Source organism: Oncorhynchus keta, chromosome 14 (assembly GCF_023373465.1).
Source record: "Oncorhynchus keta strain PuntledgeMale-10-30-2019 chromosome 14, Oket_V2, whole genome shotgun sequence".
Classification (NCBI taxonomy): domain Eukaryota; kingdom Metazoa; phylum Chordata; class Actinopteri; order Salmoniformes; family Salmonidae; genus Oncorhynchus; species Oncorhynchus keta.
The window spans coordinates 20,746,750-20,760,504 of NC_068434.1; the positions used below are offsets into that span (position 1 = coordinate 20,746,750).

Here is a 13,755-nt window from a genome sequence, read left to right on the forward strand (position 1 = left end):
ATTGAAAATCTTTGGAGGGAGTTGAAAGTCCGTGTTGCCCAGCAACAGCCCCAAAACATCACTGCTCTACAGGATATCTGCATGGAATGGGCCAAAATACCAGCAACAGTGTGTGAAAACCTCGTGAAGACTTACAGAAAACATTTGACCTAGGTCATTGCCAACAAAGGGTATATAACAAAGTATTGAGATAAACTTTTGTTATTGACCAAATACTTATTTTCCACCATAATTTGCAAATAAATTCATTAAAAATCCTACAATGTGATTTTCTGGATTTTTTTCCTCATTTGTCTGTCATAGTTGAAGTGTACCTATGATGAAAATTACAGGCCTCTCTCATCTTTTTAAGTGGGAGACCTTGCACAATTGGTGGCTGACTAAATACTTTTTTGCCCCACTGTATCTAGGAAAGGGTACCAAAACATTTCTGCAGCATTGAAGGTCCCCAAGAACACAGTGCCCTCCCATCATTCTTAAATGGAAGAAGTTTTGAACCCTTGCCTTGCCAAACTGAGCAATCGAGGGAGAAGGGCCTTGGTCAAGGAGGTGACCAAGAATCCGATGGTCACTCTGACAGAGCTCCAGAGTTCCTCCGTGGGGATGGGAGAACCTTCCAGAAGGACAACCATCTCTGCAGCACTCCACCAATCAGGCCTTTATGGTAGTGGCCAGGCGGAAGCCACTCCTCAGTAAAAGGCACGACAGCCTGCTTAGAGTTTTCCAATAGGCATCGAAAGGACTCTCAGACCATGAGAAACAAGATTCTTTGGCCTGAATGCCAAGCGTCACATCGAGGAAACCTGGCACCATCACTACGGTGAAGTATGGTTGTGGCAGCATCTTGCTGTGGGGATGTATTTCAGCGACAAGGAGACTAGTCAGGAATGAGGGAAAGATGAAATGAGCAAAGTACAGAGAGATCCTTGATGAAAACTTGCTCCAGAGCTCTCACAACCTCAGACTGAGGCGAAGGTTCACCTCCCAACAGGACAACGACCCTAAGCACACAGCCAAGACAACGCAAGAGTGGCTTCGGGACAAGTCTCTGAATGTCCTTGAGTGGCCCAGCCAGAGCCTGGACTTGAACCCCATCAAATATCTCTGGAGAGACCTGGAAATAGCTATGCAGCGACGCTCCCAATCCAACCTGACAGAGCTTAAGAGGATCTGCAGAGAAGAATGGGGGAAAAGCCACAAATACAGGGTGCCAAGCTTGCAGCGTCATACCCAAGAAGACTCGAGGCTGTAGTCGCTGCCAAAGGTGCTTCAACAAAGTACTGAGTAAAGGGTCTGAATACTTACGTAAATGTGGTTTTCATTTTTTTTTTTAAATACATTTACAAACAAACACTTTGTCATTATTGGGTATTTTGTGTAGATTGATGAGGGGAAAACAACTATTTAATACATTTTATAATAAGGCTGTAACATAACAAAATGTGAAAAAAAACACTTTCCTAATGCACTGTAAATACATTAATTATACATGGATAAATCAATAAATGCAAGAGGAGATTTGTAAAAAGCCACATTTAAATGTCATGAAGATTCTGAAGATGACAGCGAACGGTGCAGCTACACTACTGTCCTGAGTGTTGGCCATGCTGCAACTCTCAAACTAGTGTATCATGTATGGTTTATTGTTGGTAAGTGGGATTGTGTGTGTGTGACCTGGTAAGTGTGAGCGTGTCTAAGTGTGCGTGTGAGTGAGTGACCTGGTGAGGGGGTGTGTGTCTGACCTGGAGACTTTGCAGCGTGTCTCCATAAGGTCACTGTCGACGTCCAGCAGGTGTGCATGGTTTCTCAGCTTCAGGGGGGAAGTTAGTCTCTTCAGTCTTAGCAGAGCCACACAGAACTGGGCTCCCATCTCCTCTAGCTCTCTGGTGCCTATCTGAAGACCCTGGACACACACACAATCACTTACTGTACAAACATTATATAAACATACACAAGCATGCATGTTCAGTGCACACACATATTATTTTAGGGCTGTCCCTGACTAAAAAAAACTCTTGATTGACCGAGAGTCTGTTCTTCCATTTTAAAATGTATATTTTCCATATATAGACACATCCTATGTGTTTTAAATCAAATGAAATATATGCACTGAACTTGTCAGATGCTTTCAGCGCACTCTTTGATTAAATAATTAAGACACAAATTACTAAATGGAGTCCGACTGCAATTGATTTGATTGTACTGGGTCAGACGAAGACTTGCTGCGCTGTGTAATTTTTTTTTTTTTAAAAGACAGTGAGTGACTGTGTGATTAGCACCCAATTGTCTCTGTCATCCCACTCAGATGTGTGGTATAAATTTGACTATTTGTGGAAAATACTGGAGATCAAGAACAAGAAGGTAAGGTCTACCTGCATATTATGTGTGCCAAACAGGTGCTGTTAGATTAGAATATCATTTTTCCAATGTAAACACTAAATCAATTATAAGCATGTTTTTTTGTGAAGCATTTATTCCAGCAAAGACTAAAAACTGTTGCATTCATTCGTGAATGCAATTTCCGAAATGGAACAGTTTGTTTACGCTAATTATTCAAGTGGCTTTATTATTTTATTTAAAAACTAAAATGCTTAATTGCATTTCAAATCATGAATGACTCATATGCTGTGAGATGACATGAACAAATTAATGATTGATACAGTACTGTAGCCTATAAAAAGTTGAAATATAGGCCGAAGTAAGTTACGGCATTAAGACTATACAGGATGTGGTCTTTGGCCTACAGCTCGATGGTGGTTATAAAGGTTGCTATGCCAATCCTACCAATGATAATGACATTACTTATTAGTTTAATGATGATCATAAGAATAACAATAAGGAGATCAAGAAAAAGGAGGGTTATTATTTTTAAATCAATTATAAATCATATCAAAGGCTGTTCTAACAGGGAAAAAAGTGTAACGCATTTATTACAGAATAGCGAAGATTAAAAACAGCCAAATTTGTTAAATTGTTGATCCGACATGTTGTGGTTGCGTGAGGCTTGGCACTCACGGAATCAGTAGGCTATTAAACAAACACTCAAGCAGGATCTGTCATATTTCTGTAGCTAGATATATACAGTAGGGATGATTTATAAAGCCAGGCACATTTAACAGTTCGGCTATTGATTATAGACCTAATAAAGTTGGGGTTTCTTCTCTCCTCACTTTTCCTAGACAATTAAGGCAAGGGCTGTTTTCTAACTCTGCTGCTGCCTCCACTGCATTGTTCTCAACACCAATATGCTGGTTAACCTTGCTATTGTAAACATAGCAACATGGTCTAGGAAAAGGCGCTAATTCAACAGCGCACTGATGTGTTTCAGAACCATGGACAGCGACCATTAACTAACGCGGGAGAAAGTGCATCTGTTATGAAATAATATTTTTTATTAGTGTTGCACCATTGTTCTTATGTAATATAACCATATACAATTTCAGTTGCACGTCTTAGAGTGATGGACTGTGCCATCCCTACGGCCTCCACGGTGGATTAGTCCACTCAGACAGGTGCCAATCAGACAGGTGTCTTGTACACCATTAATTATTATTTTTTGCTACTGCTCGACTTAAGAAATCTCAGTCGACCAACAGCCTATCGACCAAACAATCGACCAGTCCTCTAAATGAAGTCAGCGCTGTATTATTTACACTTAAAAACATCTCTCTCACACACACACACACACACACACACACACACACACACACACACACACACACACACACACACACACACACACACACACACACACACACACACACACACACACACACACACACACACACACACACGTCCCATGTGCAATCTCAAGTCTACAGTGGGCTTCCAGTAAAATTGCTGTGTTGTGGAGCATTGTGATTCAGAGCAGAGGCAGGTAGCCGAGTGGTTAGAGCGTTGGACCAGTAACCGGAAGTTTGCAAGATCAAATCCCCGAGCTGACAAGGTAAAAATCTTCCGTTCTGCCCCTGAACAAGGCAGTTAACCCAATGTTCCTTGGTCATCATTGAAAATAACAATTTGTTCTTAACTGACTTGCCAAGTTAAATAAATGTAAAAAATAAATAAAGAGGACACTGGCTTGGCACGAGCATGACAAATAGAATGTCAACAAAATGGGCTTCCTGCACATCTGTCCAAAAAATTTCCCCATAAATACATAACCCAATCAGGAAGGATGAGAGAAAGGGACCGTACCAAACTGGCAACCCTAGCCTACCCCTGGGCTCTGCAGATGTTGACATTGACAACTCCCGTGCTGAGAGGGCTAGGAGCTGCTAGAGGTTTCTGCACTCACTGACTGACAGGCAGAACATCGGTACACTCAATTGTGTTTTTTCTACCTTCCTAGTGGGGACCAAACAGTTGATTCCCATTCATAATCCAATTTTCCTAACACTAATTATAACCCCAAGCCTAAAATTGCCATTTTCCTTGTGGGGACAGGCGCATGTTTTACTAGCCTTGTGAGGACTTCTGGTCCCCACAGGGACAGTAAAACCACACACACACAGTTCTGTCCCGTGTTTAGTGGATATGACATAATAAGCCCGATGATGCTGCTTTTAGTCACTGACAGTATGATTTACAGGACTATAGCTCCCCCTGCTGGTTATTAGTACACACACACCAGGCTGTATGGGCACACACACACACCCCCACCCCACCTTGTATTTGCCCTGGTCACAGCCGCAGAGTGTGCTTTCCATGGTGTAGCTGCGCTGGACTCCGATCTCCCTCCAAACCACCACGCGGGCCGTGGCCTCCTTGGAGCGCTCCACCACAAAGCTACAGCTGGCCATGCTGAAGGCCGGTGCCATCTGGGACAGGATCTTAGGCAGAGTCTGAGGGACGGAGTATGGGGGAAGAGTTTGAGCTCAACACCCATAGACAATAGACAATGAGGGCATGCCTGTGGATGGATGTACGTGAGAGGATCTAAAAGAGAAACAGTCGGTGTGTGTGTGTCCGCATTGTTTCCAGGTTGCCTGATGTCTCCCTGTATGCAAATTATTTGAGAGATATTGTTGCCGAGTTGACCTGAGAAAAATTGTACAGCCATGAAAATTCCATGAAAAATGTGGAAAGCATATCCAGAGATTCCTATAACAGGGATCACAGCTGTACTGATGTAATCTGTTCTGATTTATCATCAGGGTTTCATTGGCTAAATGCAAGTAATATGTTTCTGAGCAAGAGCCTTAATACATTAACGAACATAAGGGAAGATAGTGTGTGTGTGTGTGTAGGGCTGGCACAATTACCGAGCATTTATGCGGTTGACGTTTCTGTGGTGACATGGACTTTAACAAGGTGATGAAACTTTGTTGCTCCTTTCTGTGTTGTAGCAGAGCATAGAAATATAATCAATAGAATGGGCTTGGAACCTCTAACCCTGAAAATGTGACTGGTAAAGTCATGGGTACACTCGCAATGGCTGCCTGGTATTGTGATGCAATCATTTCCATGGTAATGTAGAATGTTCATTAAAATTGTGATAACTGATGTAGCTCATGCAATGGAATGTATTTTTTGTAATGTCAGTTGAATCAACAAATCCCAACACATTAATGGGTACGCTCCCTGCTTTGCTCCTATGTACATTTGCAAAGGCCGCCAGTCCCACCCATTATGCAATCATTCACTTGAATGGGGACACCCGTTCTATTCCTTCTATTTCTATGGCAGCACATGCAGTCAGGACCGGAGGAGAAAAAGCACCCTAAATGGTAATTACGGAGACCGCAGTTATTTGGCTGGCCAATTACTGTCATCCAAAATTCTATGACCGTCACAGCCCTAGGTGTGTGTGTGTATACTTGTGTGTGTGTTCTCACCCTATAACCAAGGTCTTCATGTAGCTCACAAGATGTAGCGCTGATGTTGGTCTCCCATACAGTCTCCTTCAAACTGCAACCGTACATAAACACGTTCTTCTTCCGGGAGTGACCGTGGTAGTCACAGAACACCTATATAGCAGAGGGAAGGAGAGGACTCAGACACACAGGGAAGGAGAGGACTCAGACACACAGGGAAGGAGAGGACTCAGACACTGGGAAGGAGAGGACTGGGAAGGAGAGGACTCAGACTCACACTGGGAAGGAGAGGACTCAGACACACAGGGAAGGAGAGGACTCAGACTCACAGGGAAGGAGAGGACTCAGACACACAGGGAAGGAGAGGACTCAGACACACAGGGAAGGAGAGGACTCAGACACACAGGGAAGGAGAGGACTCAGACACACAGGGAAGGAGAGGACTCAGACACACAGGGAAGGAGAGGACTCAGACACACAGGGAAGGAGAGGACTCAGACACACAGGGAAGGAGAGGACTCAGACACACAGGGAAGGAGAGGACTCAGACACACAGGGAAGGAGGGCTCAGACACACAGGGAAGGAGAAGACTCAGACACACAGGGAAGGAGAGGACTCAGACACACAGGGAAGGAGAGGACTCAGACACACAGGGAAGGAGAGGACTCAGACACACAGGGAAGGAGAGGACTCAGACACACAGGGAATGAGAGGACTCAGACACACAGGGAAGGAGAGGACTCAGACACACAGGGAAGGAGAGGACAGACACACAGGGCAGGAGAGGACAGACACACAGGGCAGGAGAGGACTCAGACACACAGGGAAGGAGAGGACTCAGACACACAGGGAAGGAGGGGACTCAGACACACAGGGAAGGAGAGGACTCAGACACACAGGGAAGGAGAGGACTCAGACACACAGGGAAGGAGAGGACTCAGACACACAGGGAAGGAGAGGACTCAGACACACAGGGAAGGAGAGGACTCAGACACACAGGGAAGGAGAAGACTCAGACACACAGGGAAGGAGAGGACTCAGACACACAGGGAAGGAGAGGACTCAGACACACAGGGAAGGAGAAGACTCAGACACACAGGGAAGGAGAAGACTCAGACACACAGGGAAGGAGAAGACTCAGACACACAGGGAAGGAGAGGACTCAGACACACAGGGAAGGAGAGGACTCAGACACACAGGGAAGGAGAGGACTCAGACACACAGGGAAGGAGAGGACCCAGACACACAGGGAAGGAGAGGACTCAGACACACAGGGAAGGAGAGGACAGACACACAGGGAAGGGGACAGAGATTGTGAATGTATGAAGACAATCAAACTTCATCAACCTGGCTTTCCTGCCATGACTGTTAGGGAAAGAGAAAAGGTTAAGGTAATAGCTAGGGAAAGGGTTAGCGTGACAGAGTTAGCCATGTGCGACCAGCGCTGTAAGGGTGTCGGGCTATGGCACATATGGTGAGTACGGTAATCAACCGTGGGGCTCACCAATGGCGCCCTCTGGATGGCAGCGAGGTACTGCAGCAGGCTCTTAGTGTGGTAGATGGTAGGATGCAGCTCAGGACTGGGGTTCTGCCACTGTCGGTTCAGATCCTCCCCGCTCAGAGAACAACGGTGACTGGAGGGAGGGGCGGGAGAAATGGAATGAGAAAAAGAGAAGTTAATCAACTTGAGTTTGTGTGCGCACGTGTCTGCAATATAGTATTGGTTGTGTGTGTGTGTTCGCATATGTGTATGCGCACATGTTCATACGCGCATTGTGTGTGTGTGTACACTTACTTGCCGTTGACCACTCCATCAGGGTTGAGCATGGGCACTATCTTGAAGATGTAGGCCTCCCTGAGACTGTGTGCCAGGGGGCTGCTACCCATCAGGAACTCCAGGGTGCCCTTCATCACCCAGCTGGCGTTGGTCTCCCCTGGGTGCACCCGCGATGACAGGAACACCAGCGGACGGTTCCCTGGACACACACACACATCACACAGTACATAGAAACACACTCAGCAGCACACACACCCCCCAGAGAAGGAGGAGACAGTTATCTGACAGACAGTGATATCTTTAACTCAGTTCAGGTCAGTGTTCCTACCCCAGTAGTCAGTGGTCAGTCAGTACTCACTGAACTGGCAGATCTGGTCGTTGCTGGTGGACTCAGGCATGGCGGTGATGGTGAGGAGGGGGCAGCTATTTCCCCCCAGAGTCTCACACAGGACGTCTTCGCGCAGGTAGGTCTGAGGGGTCCTCAGCGCCTCCAGCTTCTGCAGGTGCATCTGGGCAGGAACACAGACATATGCAGGAGAACTCAAAATAGCACCTTATAGTTGAAGACTTTTCTTTGAATCATAAAAGTGCATTGAAATGACTTAGGAACTGTGTACACGTTGGTTGGTGTGTGTCCAATTAGAGACATCAGTTATTCCTCTCACTCAAACCCTTGTCATTGTTTTGTCTCATGTTGCACCTACCCCACATTATCCAGAAATATTCTTATCATGTTACTGAATGTATTCAGAGTATTTTCACATTTCGTTATCAACAAATGCGGCAAAAAGTACAGTAAATACACTGCTCAAAAAAAACAAAGGGAACCTAAAGTAACACATCCCAGATCTGAATGAATGAAATATTCTTATTAAATACTTTTTTCTTTACATAGTTAAATGTGCTGACAACAAAATCACACAAAAATGATCAATGGAAATCAAATTTATCAACCCATGGAGGTCTGGATTTGGAGTCACACTCAAAATTAAAAGTGGAAAACCACACTACAGGCTGATACAACTTTGATGTAATGTCCTTAAAACAAGTCGAAATGAGGCTCAGTAGTGTGTGTGGCCTCCACGTGCCTGTATGACCTCCCTACAACGCCTGGGCATGCTCCTGATGAGGTGGCGGATGGTCTCCTGAGGGATCTCCTCCCAGACCTGGACTAAAGCATCCGCCAACTCCTGCACAGTCTGTGGTGCAACGTGGCGTTGGTGGATGGAGCGAGACATGATGTCCCAGATGTGCTCAATTGGATTCAGGTCTGGGGAACGGGCGGGCCAGTCCATAGCATCAATGCCTTCCTCTTGCAGGAACTGCTGACACACTCCAGCCACATGAGGTCTGGCATTGACTTGCATTAGGAGGAACCCAGGGCCAACCGCACCAGCATATGGTCTCACAAGGGGTCTGAGGATCTCATCTCGGTACCTAATGGCAGTCAGGCTAACTCTGGCGAGCACACAGAGGGCCCCCCAAAGAAATGCCACCCCACACCATGACTGACCCACCGCCAAACCGGTCATGCTAGAGGAAGTTGCAGGCAGCAGAACGTTCTCCACGGCGTCTCCAGAATGTCACGTCTGTCACATGTGCTCAGTGTGAACCTGCTTTCATCTGTGAAGAGCACAGGGCGCCAGTGGCGAATTTGCCAATCTTGGTGTTCTCTGGCAAATGCCAAATGTCCTGCACGGTGTTGGGCTGTAAGCACAACCCCCACCTGTGGACATCGGGCCCTCATACCACCCTCATTGAGTCTGTTTCTGACCGTTTGAGCAGACACATGCACATTTGTGGCCTGTTGGAGGTCATTTTGCAGGGCTCTGGCAGTGCTCCTCCTGCTCCTTCTTGCACAAAGGCGGAGGTAGCGGTCCTGCTGCTGGGTTGTTGCCCTCCTATGGCCTCCTCCAAGTCTCCTGATGTACTGGCCTGTCTCCTGGTAGCGCCTCCATGCTCTGGACACTACGCTGACAGACACAGCAAACCTTTCCGTAGCTCGCATTGATGTGCCATCCTGGATGAGCTGCACTACCTGAGCCACTTGTGTGGGTTGTAGACTCAGTCTCATGCTACCACTAGAGTGAAAGCACCGCCAGCATTCAAAAGTGACCAAAACATCAGCCAGGAAGCATAGGAACTGAGAAGTGGTCTGTGGCTATCACCTGCAGAACCACACGTTTATTGGGGGTCTTGCTAATTTCCTATAATTTCCTCCTGTTGCCTATTGCATTTCCATAACAGCATGTGAAAGTTATTGTCAATCAGTGTTGTTTCTTAAGTGGACAGTTTGATTTCACAGAAGTGTGATTGACTTGGAGTTACATTGTGTTGTTTAAGTGTTCCCTTTATTTTTTTGAGCAGTGTATAACATTCACATAAAATCAACAGTGTAATGTAGAGATTCAGTCTTTTATTCTACAGGCCATCCATTGGTGAGCTGAAGCTGAAGGGCAGCTGGGTCATGCAGCAAGACAATGATCCAAAGCAAGTCTACATCAGAATGGCTGAAAAGCAACAAATGTAAACGTTTGAAAAATGTCCATACCTAAAACCAATGGAGATGTGACAGGACCTGAAATGAGCAGTTTATGCTTGAAACCCACAAATGTCGTGGAGTTACAGAAGTTCTGCATGGAGGAGTGGGACAACATTCCTCCACAGTGATGTGAGAGTGATCAACAACTTTAGGAAGTGTTTGTTGCAGTTATTGTAGCTAAAGGTGGCAAAACCTGTGTTACTGAAAGGGGGCAATTACTTTTTCACACAGGGGCATTGGGTGTTGCATAACTTAAAATGTTTCTTAAAATACATGAAATAAGTATCACATTTTTGTGTTATTTGTTCACTCAGATCCCCTTCTTCTAATATCACGTTTTGGTTGAAGATCTGATAACATTCAGTGTGGAAAATATGCACAAATAAAGCAAATCAGAAAAGGGGCAAATACTTTTTCAGGGCACTGTATACAGTACCTTTAGAGTAGAGTATGTGTAGTGGTATACAGTACCTTTAGAGTAGAGTAGGTGTAGTGGTATACAGTACCTTTAGAGTAGAGTAGGTGTAGTGGTATACAGTACCTTTAGAGTAGGTGTAGGTGTAGTGGTATACAATACCTTTAGAGTAGAGTAGGTGTAGTGGTATACAGTACCTTTAGAGTAGAGTAGGTGTAGTGGTATACAGTACCTTTAGAGTAGAGATATACAGTACCTTTAGAGTAGAGTAGGTGTAGTGGTATACAGTACCTTTAGAGTAGAGATATACAGTACCTTTAGAGTAGGTGTAGGTGTAGTGGTATACAGTACCTTTAGAGTAGAGTAGGTGTAGTGGTATACAGTACCTTTTGATTAGAGTAGGTGTAGTGGTATACAGTACCTTTAGAGTAGTGTAGGTGTAGTGGTATCTAGTACCTTTCGAGTAGAGTGGGTGTAGTGGTATACAGTACCTTTAGAGTAGAGATATACAGTACCTTTAGAGTAGAGTAGGTGTAGTGGTATACAATACCTTTAAAGTAGAGTAGGTGTAGTGGTATACAGTAGCTTTAGAGTAGAGATATACAGTACCTTTAGAGTAGAGTAGGTGTAGTGGTATACAGTACCTTTAGAGTAGAGTAGGTGTAGTGGTATACAGTACCTTTAGAGTAGAGTAGGTTTAGTGGTATACAGTACCTTTAGAGTAGATTAGGTGTAGTGGTATACAGTACCTTTAGAGTAGAGATATACAGTACCTTTAGAGTAGAGTAGGTGTAGTGGTATACAGTACCTTTAGAGTAGGTGTAGGTGTAGTGGTATACAGTACCTTTAGAGTAGAGTAGGTGTAGTGGTATACAGTACCTTTAGATTAGAGTAGGTGTAGTGGTATACAGTACCTTTAGAGTAGATATATAAAGTACCTTTATAGTAGAGTAGGTGTAGTGGTATACAATACCTTTAGAGTAGAGTAGGTGTAGTGGTATACAGTACCTTTAGAGTAGAGATATACATTACCTTTAGAGTAGAGTAGGTGTAGTGGTATCTAGTACCTTTAGAGTAGGTGTAGTGGTATACAGTACCTTTAGAGTATGTGTAGGTGTAGTGGTATACAGTACCTTTAGAGTAGAGTAGGTGTAGTGGTATACAGTACCTTTTGATTAGAGTAGGTGTAGTGGTATACAGTACCTTTAGAGTAGTGTAGGTGTAGTGGTATCTAGTACCTTTAGAGTAGAGTAGGTGTAGTGGTATACAGTACCTTTAGAGTAGGTGTAGGTGTAGTGGTATACAGTACCTTTAGAGTATGTGTAGGTGTAGTGGTATACAGTACCTTTAGAGTAGAGTAGGTGTAGTGGTATACAGTACCTTTTGATTAGAGTAGGTGTAGTGGTATACAGTACCTTTAGAGTAGTGTAGGTGTAGTGGTATACAGTACCTTTAGAGTAGGTGTAGGTGTAGTGGTATACAGTACCTTTAGAGTAGAGTAGGTGTAGTGGTATACAGTACCTTTAGAGTAGTGTAGGTGTAGTGGTATACAGTACCTTTAGAGTAGTGTAGGTGTAGTGGTATCTCATACCTTTAGATTAGAGTAGGTATAGTGGTATACAGTACATTTACATTTACATTTAAGTCATTTAGCGGACGCTCTTATCCAGAGCGACTTACAAATTGGTGCATACACCTTATGACATCCAGTGGAACAGCCACTTTACAATAGTGCATCTAAATCTTTTAAGGGGGTGAGAAGGATTACTTTATCCTATCCTAGGTATTCTTTAAAGAGGTGGGGTTCAGGTGTCTCCGGAAGGTGGTGATTGACTCCGCTGTCCTGGCGTCGTGAGGGAGTGTGTTCCACCATTGGGGGCCAGAGCAGCGAACAGTTTTGACTGGGCTGAGCGGGAACTGTACTTCCTCAGTGGTAGGGAGACGAGCAGGCCAGAGGTGGATGAACGCAGTGCCCTTGTTTGGGTGTAGGGCCTGATCAGAGCCTGGAGGTACTGAGGTGCCGTTCCCCTCACAGCTCCGTAGGCAAGCACCATGGTCTTGTAGCGGATGCAAGCTTCAACTGGAAGCCAGTGGAGAGAGCGGAGGAGCGGGGTGACGTGAGAGAACTTGGGAAGGTTGAACACCAGACGGGCTGCGGCGTTCTGGATGAGTTGTAGGGGTTTAATGGCACAGGCAGGGAGCCCAGCCAACAGCGAGTTGCAGTAATCCAGACGGGAGATGACAAGTGCCTGGATTAGGACCTGCGCCGCTTCCTGTGTGAGGCAGGGTCGTACTCTACGGATGTTGTAGAGCATGAACCTACAGGAACGGGCCACCGCCTTGATGTTAGTTGAGAACGACAGGGTGTTGTCCAGGATCACGCCAAGGTTCTTAGCGCTCTGGGAGGAGGACACAATGGAGTTGTCAACCGTGATGGCGAGATCATGGAACGGGCAGTCCTTCCCCGGGAGGAAGAGCAGCTCCGTCTTGCCGAGGTTCAGCTTGAGGTGGTGATCCGTCATCCACACTGATATGTCTGCCAGACATGCAGAGATGCGATTCGCCACCTGGTCATCAGAAGGGGAAAGGAGAAGATTAATTGTGTGTCGTCTGCATAGCAATGATAGGAGAGACCATGTGAGGTTATGACAGAGCCAAGTGACTTGGTGTATAGCGAGAATAGGAGAGGGCCTAGAACAGAGCCCTGGGGGACACCAGTGGTGAGAGCGCATGGTGAGGAGACAGATTCTCGCCACGCCACCTGGTAGGAGCGACCTGTCAGGTAGGACGCAATCCCAAGCGTGGGCCGCGCCGGAGATGCCCAACTCGGAGAGGGTGGAGAGGAGGATCTGATGGTTCACAGTATCGAAGGCAGCCGATAGGTCTAGAAGGATGAGAGCAGAGGAGAGAGAGTTAGCTTTAGCGGTGCGGAGCGCCTCCGTGATACAGAGAAGAGCAGTCTCAGTTGAATGACTAGTCTTGAAACCTGACTGATTTGGATCAAGAAGGTCATTCTGAGAGAGATAGCGGGAGAGCTGGCCAAGGACGGCACGTTCAAGAGTTTTGGAGAGAAAAGAAAGAAGGGATACTGGTCTGTAGTTGTTGACATCGGAGGGATCGAGTGTAGGGTTTTTCAGAAGGGGTGCAACTCTCGCTCTCTTGAAGACGGAAGGGACGTAGCCAGCGGTCAGGGATGAGTTGATG

The 13,755-nt window shown here is 45.7% G+C and overlaps 1 protein-coding gene across 7 annotated transcripts in view; it reads right to left on the reverse strand.

Annotated features, from left to right (window-relative positions):
• Window positions 1–13,755, reverse strand: part of agtpbp1 (ATP/GTP binding carboxypeptidase 1) — a 58,762-nt gene that overhangs the window by 4,429 nt on the left and 40,578 nt on the right. For all 7 annotated transcript variants that reach the window (XM_052461271.1, XM_052461272.1, XM_052461269.1 and 4 more), the window contains 6 exons: window positions 7,953–8,103; window positions 7,613–7,793; window positions 7,322–7,451; window positions 5,838–5,969; window positions 4,668–4,844; window positions 1,743–1,903 (listed from right to left, as the gene is read on the reverse strand). In XM_052461271.1, coding sequence (XP_052317231.1) covers window positions 1,743–1,903; window positions 4,668–4,844; window positions 5,838–5,969; window positions 7,322–7,451; window positions 7,613–7,793; window positions 7,953–8,103 — 932 coding nt within the window. The remainder of the gene's footprint in view (window positions 1–1,742; window positions 1,904–4,667; window positions 4,845–5,837; window positions 5,970–7,321; window positions 7,452–7,612; window positions 7,794–7,952; window positions 8,104–13,755) is intronic.